The 7,171-nt window shown below is 34.6% G+C and overlaps 1 protein-coding gene across 1 annotated transcript in view; it reads right to left on the minus strand.

The window, feature by feature from the left end:
• Positions 1-6,714, minus strand: part of LOC134846601 (uncharacterized) — a 26,332-nt gene extending 19,618 nt beyond the window's left edge. Inside the window, exons 1-7 of the mRNA XM_063863986.1 lie at positions 6,578-6,714; positions 6,080-6,282; positions 4,909-4,979; positions 3,942-4,134; positions 3,260-3,379; positions 741-815; positions 165-311 (exon numbers count right to left, since the gene is read on the minus strand). Coding sequence (XP_063720056.1) covers positions 165-311; positions 741-815; positions 3,260-3,379; positions 3,942-4,134; positions 4,909-4,979; positions 6,080-6,282; positions 6,578-6,714 — 946 coding nt within the window. The remainder of the gene's footprint in view (positions 1-164; positions 312-740; positions 816-3,259; positions 3,380-3,941; positions 4,135-4,908; positions 4,980-6,079; positions 6,283-6,577) is intronic.
• Positions 6,715-7,171: the final 457 nt, after the last annotated feature.

The raw sequence follows: 7,171 nt of genomic DNA on the forward strand, positions 1-7,171 counted from the left end.
GCGCAAATTTGCTTCTGCATTTTTTAGCCAAACTTTTAACTAAAACATTACTACGTTTTTCGAACGCGATTATTTCGTCAGTGGAAACATTATATTTTATAAAAGTTTTCGCTAGCCGGAAAAAATCCAACCAAGTATTGGAATTAAAATCGGCTGACACTCACTTGTGATTGGTTTAGGAGGGGCAGTCCAAAATTTGAATGGCTGCACGGCCTTCTTCTTTTTCTCCACCGGTGCTACATGTTCCCTCTCACCTAGCATGTGTCTAATAAATCTATCACAGGAAGAAGTTGATAAGTCGATTCTCGGATCTGAAATTGTTTAGAGAGTGGCCAACCCAGTTAAAAATTGGAGCTTGGAAAAGTTGGAAACTGTTGGAACCCAGAAACTTGAAAATGCTTTCATTTGCTAGTAAAGCTCATTATAATGAAACTACTGGAAGTTTTGAAACACCAAACGTTTTGATGTAAGATAAATAAGCAGCGGATTTCAGAGATGGCTTGGATGTTGCCTCGGGTATTGGACCTTTTCATTTTTGAACTGTTTCTTTGTTCCAACATTTCGCCATCCAATTTTCAGCGTTTTTGGAAACCGAATGTAATCGCACCTGCCGAATTAATTTACATCGTCGAAAAAAGTTTTGGAAAATCAGTTTTAACTATTCAAATGAAAATCCCTGCAATATCAAGAAGAGAGTGATTTATAATTTTATCATAACAAATAAGAGGTTTGTTTCTTACTTCCGTGGTTGGGACATATTTTTCGTCCAAACTGGCGCCGCTGCAAATTGAGAAGTAGGGGTTTTCCTCTGTTATCTAAAATATAGAAAACATAACTATTTAGTCTTCAGTAAAAACATGATGACTCGTATCAGGACAACACCCTGAATGTTGCGAGTGCCCCTAGTAAGATGTATGAAGAAGTTTTTTGTTTTACATTTTACAGTTTTCAAAAAAAAGTTGTTTTCTCCTTTTTTTCCAAAACACTTCTTTTTCTAAGAAACAAAGCACGGGATAATTGATCCGACCATTGAAAATGGGGAGGAACTTTGGATTCGAGTGTGTTTCAATTTTTTTTTCCACGCAAAATCAGCTACCACAAGCATCATCGGACGGACAGGGTTGAGTGATATATCATAATAAATCCTTTTCAGTCGTGATTCAAACGACATTAAAAAATTCAAAAAAATTGTGTCGAGAAAAACGGGTTTGAATTTTTTGATTTTTGGTCTAATTTTTTGAGCTAATTAGTAGGGTAGTTAATAATTGCAATAGCTTATTTAAGCTTAGTTTACGCCGTGAAAACTTAGTTTTACTAAGGAAAAGGTAGAGTTTTTAGCGCAATTTTGGTAATCAAAAACTTGAAAATTCAAAAAATTCCCGCAAAAAATTTTTTTTCGAACCATTTTTCGTTTTTCTAGTCATTTTTCTTCAAAAACCTTTTTCCAATTGACCTAATTTACTATGACGCTCCAATATGCCTAAGTTCTTTTTTTTCGGTCAGATTTTTTTATCACAACATGCAGAAAAAAACGACACCAATTTGAGAAAACGTTTTTGTATTTTTCTACGACTGGTCGAAACATTCTGTGCTAGTTGCACAGTAACCGTTATCCTTGTTTTTAATGTCATAATAGTTTGCGTTTGCTTCAAGACAACTTGATATGCAATAACTTGTCCTTTATGGCACCTCTCGTAATTAAAACTTATTCAAATCTTTTTAATTAACCAGCGCGTTCTTGTTGTTCACAGGAATTGTTGTACGATTGCTGTAGTTAGAACCCGCTTGTTGTTACAAATGATTAAAGTTGAGCCATAAAACAAAATTTTTAAAAGTTAAAGCAAATATGCAGTTTTATACTACAGAAAAAATACTTGTTATACAGTTTTAAACGATTTTCTTGTGAAAAATTGTTTGAAAAAAGCATGAGAAGCACTGTTTCCTCACCATGAAAAAATTTTTAAATTTTTTTTCCACACTCTGGAGTTGAATAACAAGTTTTTTTGCTATAATTTTATTACAAGATTGTATGAAAATAACATGAGAAAACTGAGGCTTATTAAAAAATTCCTTACCTTGTTATTTTTGTTTTGATATATTGCATGCAGTCAAACTTTGCTGCTTTCATTTCGCTCATCTTCACGATGAAAAAATCTTTTTCTCTTTTTAATATCCTAGCATCCTCAAGATTTGCCTGAAAGATTTTCTGAAAGCTTCATTGCTTCAATGTTGACCAAATTGGTGTAAGAAAAATTAAACTGAATTTATCATTAAGTGAAATCAAGTTTAATCATTCCGACCATTTGAAAAATGGAAAGGAATTTTGTATACAGGTGCGTTTTAGTTTTTCCTTTTGTTTTGTTTTTCACCACAAATAATCATCGGAGATAGTTGAGTGATATATCACTTTGAAGCCCTTTTAGTCGCAAGTCGAACAATCTATTATAATTCAAAAAACATTTTCTCAGTAATGAGAAAAACCGGTTTGAATTTTTTTTTACTTTTTGTCTAAATTCGATCGAATAAAGCGAGCAAGCACGCTAATTTATGCTTAATTTAGGCCGTTCACAATAGCTTATTTATGCTTGATTTTATTTTAACTCAACTAAAAAAAAATTGGAGATTTATAAGGCCATTTTGGAAATCAAAAACTTCAAAAAATTTTTTTAAAAAATTTGGAAAAAAAATGAAAAAAAAATATTTGACATTTTTGAAAAAATTTTTTAAAGATTTTTTTTTGCTTTTCTAGTCATTTTTCTTCACAAATCGTTGTACTGTTTGCCTATATTACTATAACTGGCGATTATGTTGCATACAAACTTTTACGTTAAATCCTTATTTCAATTCACGCAGAAAAATCTACACAAATTTGAAAAAATTGAAGAAAAAAAAATTTTAGTGTAGTTTCTTAAACACTCTGGTCGGAACATTCTGTGCTACATGCAAAGTAACCAGCTATCCTGGTTTAATTATACTTTTATACACTGGCTTTCGAACTTCACTCAATATTGGAACATGCAACTGATTGACTTTTCTTTTCGAAACAAAAAAACTAAATGAAAAAACCAAGCAAGATTCAAGATTATCACAATTATACGAGCTAAGTCGACAGGAGTGGGCCAACTGGGTAGGGTCGACAGCGGAGATGTTTGGCACAAAAATTCGACAGGAGGCATTGGTCGAACAATACAATCAATACATAATTCGAACATCTAAACCCTGGGATTCGACATGAATGAGCTTATGTGAAGTTCATTACTGCTGACCTTGTCGGGTATCCAGAGTCCTTTTCTCTTCAGCCACCAGGGCCTCTCAAATGACTCCACACACTTTGTGTGACTGCTATCTCCCCACGTGATCTTACTCTTCAGCAGGAACTCTAAACAATCAAAAACACCGAGCAATAAAATAAGTTCTCAACGCCAACTTCAGTTTAACTAAATGGAGGTTTTGATCTATAAAATCAGATCTTAAAATTTTGCTGAAAAGAAAAATGTATATTTTTAAGTCTAAAGGTCGAAAACATCCACCAAATTTTCAGGATTTATTTTTTTGCATGTTCAGACTTTCGCTACCCAAAAAACTTCGTCGCGATTTTCGAAATTGAGGCGGAGACGGCTCGGCCAAATATTAATATTTGCGACCAATATTCGGTGTTTCCAGACTTCGCCACCCGACTTTGCTATTTCCAGACTTTTGCGACCGAAACATTCAGTTGCGCTTTTTGAAATCAAGGTGGAGATGGCGCGGCCCAAAAAACGACTCGAGCCCAATGCAGATGGGCGACCGTTGCGACCAAACTTTGCAATTTTCAGACTTTCAGACGATAGTTTCAGACAACATAATCAGTTATGGAATCATAAAACCACCGTACGTCGATGCATAGTTATAAACCTTGAATATTCAATGTCGTGGTTCAGAGAAAATTAGTTTCAGCTGACCTGGATTTATGAAAGTGTTTCCGTCCTTGCCCCCCTCTCCCGACACTTCAATCGGGGGCAGTTTCCTCATCGACCTCTGAGTCATGCGCACCATCTCAGAGAAGTCCCGCTCGAAGTCAAACTCCCCTCCTCCTCCTGTGGCTGTCTTGTCCCGGTAGAAACCGAAGCCACTCTGTCGCTCGGCCGCTGTCGACTAAGGCGGAGTGGGGATTAGTTAAGAGAAAATAATGGATTCCAGAGACCTACAAACACTAGATTTTGGCGCCTATCTAGTGCACAGTTTGGCCTCGTATTGGCTTATGAAAATAAGATAACTAAAACTAGATAAATAACACAATAATGACTCTCTCGATTCCAGAAATAAGCAAGAAGATGGTAAATTGTGTCATTGCAGACGAGGTTAACTTGGCGTCCAAAAAGACAGAATTTTTTTCATACAATGTAACGAATGAACAACCAAGCTTAGTGAAAAAAATTTATTCGAATAATGAATTGCAAAAATCTAATTCTGAGTTTCTGAAAGTCCTCGAAGTCTAACAAAATAATTTTTAAAATACATCAATCGATTTTCTGATCAATTAGTTTAAAAAAAAACATATTTCAAGCTCTGCTCGGATACAATATGAATTTGTTCAAATTTATTTTGTTGGTTTCAAAAAAAAAAACATTGCTGCTTCAGTGGTACGGAAAAAGAAAAGTACGGGGCTTTTAATGCAATTGAGGACAGCACCTGCTCAAATGGATAAATAATATATGAATCAAAAACTAAGGGCCAGTTTTAGAGATAGGATTTGTGCTTAGTTTTAAAATGGCTACTTTCAAAATGAAACAGTATCCATATTGTAATTCTGAAAATTCCAATAAACGAGAAAAAAATCGGAACAACAGAAGCGTGTTCGTTTAATTCAAGAAAAATGAAAACGTTGTCCGTTTTAGTTTGTAAATGAAATTGTAAATTTCAGCTTACAAAATCGGAGAGAAGAAACTCGACTTTTGTCCTGCTTGTCTGGTCTCCAAAAGTGTACTCGGGCCGATCATCTAAAAAATGACAGTGAAAACCATGTTGTGATATCTTGCTACCAATTTTTATGAAGTCCAATTTCGCCAACGGCTAACTTAGAAACTTTGATTAAAATGGTAACTTATAGCGAAATTTTTGACTAAACGATGAATAACAATCAAAACTCGAAAACAACTTTTGACTCTATTTACAGATCCGCAAAAAGAGAAATAATGAAACATCAATTAAAGTTATCAACAGCCTATATGTATTCCATCTGGGTTTTATTTTACTCAGAAATTAAATCATCAAAATTTGTCACGATCGTTTTTATATTTAATTATTGTTCCGATACTTCAAAAATGGGCGGCAACAATGTCTTCGGTTGATCTTACGCTATATCAGGCTTACAATATAACCATCGGTGATAAAAACATAATAAGCCCTTGAAATCGCCATTCCAACGACATCAAAAAGTTAGCAAAACATTTTTCGTGGTCGAGAAAAACTGGTTTAAAATTACAGTATGAAAGTTGCTTTTGTAGATTGGTTTTTTAGAATAGAATTTGAAATTGTTTTTTTTTAGAATAGAAACACCATTTTTAAAAAAGAAACTAAAATTTTAAGCTTAATTTAACGCTTCCGTGGCAATAGAATGTTCTCGAAAAAATACAAAAATGAAAAAAAAAATTAGAACGTTTTTGTCGAATTATTTGTTTTTGCGCAGCAACCGGTTATCCTTGTTTGTTATTATCAAAAATTTGTCTGAAAAGACAGCTATGAATTTTCGGTCGAACACTGGTGTCGAAACGTGAAGCGCTAACCGCACTGACAAAAACGGATTAGGATCGATTTTAGTATGAAAAAAGTACGTTGATTAAATTTAGATCGATTTTAGTATGAAAAAAGTACGAAGATTAAATAAAAAAGATGAAGATTGATTTGGATCGATTTGAAATTGATTTAAATTGATCTTAAATCCCAGTTAAAAAATTTGATCGATTTAAAATCAATTTAAATCGATCCGAAACCATTTTTTTCAGTGCGGGTACGAAGACTTTATGCGCTACGAAGACTGCAAAGACTGCAAAAATCCAGAGACTTCTAAGAAATGTGATCACAACCAGTCAAAACTTACCAGCCAGATACACGTTAGGTGGTGGATGTGCCAGTTGCTGCATTCTAGCGTGTGCAGTTACTACAGTCCTGGACTTCTTGCTCTTTTCCATTGTGTCACCTACAGATTGACTATTATCTACATTGCCTCCCAGTCCAGCGAACACACTTTCTGGACGCTGTTTGCTGTCCGTTGATTGCGATCCGGCTGTTTTCAGGTTGAATCTGCAATGTAATTTCAAACTCGATTGTTTTAACTGTGATGTTTGATGTATTTTAAAAAATCGAACGATATATTTTGATAATTTTTCATTGAATTTTCAAATTAAGCCTATTCGCATCTACGCGAAATAGAACAAACAAACAAGCTGTTCGGCTCTTGACAGAGCCCGTCTGGCTTAGAAGTAAATCAAAATATATATACTTTTAAATTGTATATGCAAATAAAAGGACTGAACCAATTGCAATTCACACTTGATACCTGATCGGAATTTTTTTTCGTTGGAACCCAAAATTTCACCTGTAGGGTGTCTTGACAGCCACCCTCTCTGTTTCATCTGCCTCCGCCCACATCATGCTCCTTTCCACGTGACCACTTTTAGGGGGGTGCTGCAGAGGGGGCAACACCTCCAAACCTCCTCCTCCTCCCTTTTTCATTTCCCAGTTCAGTTCCAATTAAAATAACCAATCTATTCTGAACAAATCTTTTTTAAATGGTGATTTAAATAAAATATGTGTATTTTTTTAACGTACTGTCGTATAAAGCTTAATCTTGTGAATGAGTTTTTGATACAGAAACCACTTTGAATAGTACGCAAGTTATTGTTATATACGTCTATGAACTTTTCATACGCTTTATTGAATCAATTCTACGTTTAACAACGCTTTTTAAACAGCAGTTTATATTTGAAGCAACGTCTGTCAATGAAAGTAGCTCTTAGAATATACCGGATTGGGTTTCTCTCAAAACTATCCGTCGTCGGGTAGTCAGAGCGTCAGGGACCCTTCGGGTAGTCAGGGCGTCGAATCTCTGAGCGGGAAAAAATTTAAATTTAGTTTTAAATTTAAATTTAAAAAAAGTGCAGTATCATGCACTACTAAAATTTTTTGTTCG

This window comes from Symsagittifera roscoffensis, chromosome 5 (assembly GCF_963678635.1).
Source record: "Symsagittifera roscoffensis chromosome 5, txSymRosc1.1, whole genome shotgun sequence".
Lineage (NCBI taxonomy): Eukaryota > Metazoa > Xenacoelomorpha > Acoela > Convolutidae > Symsagittifera > Symsagittifera roscoffensis.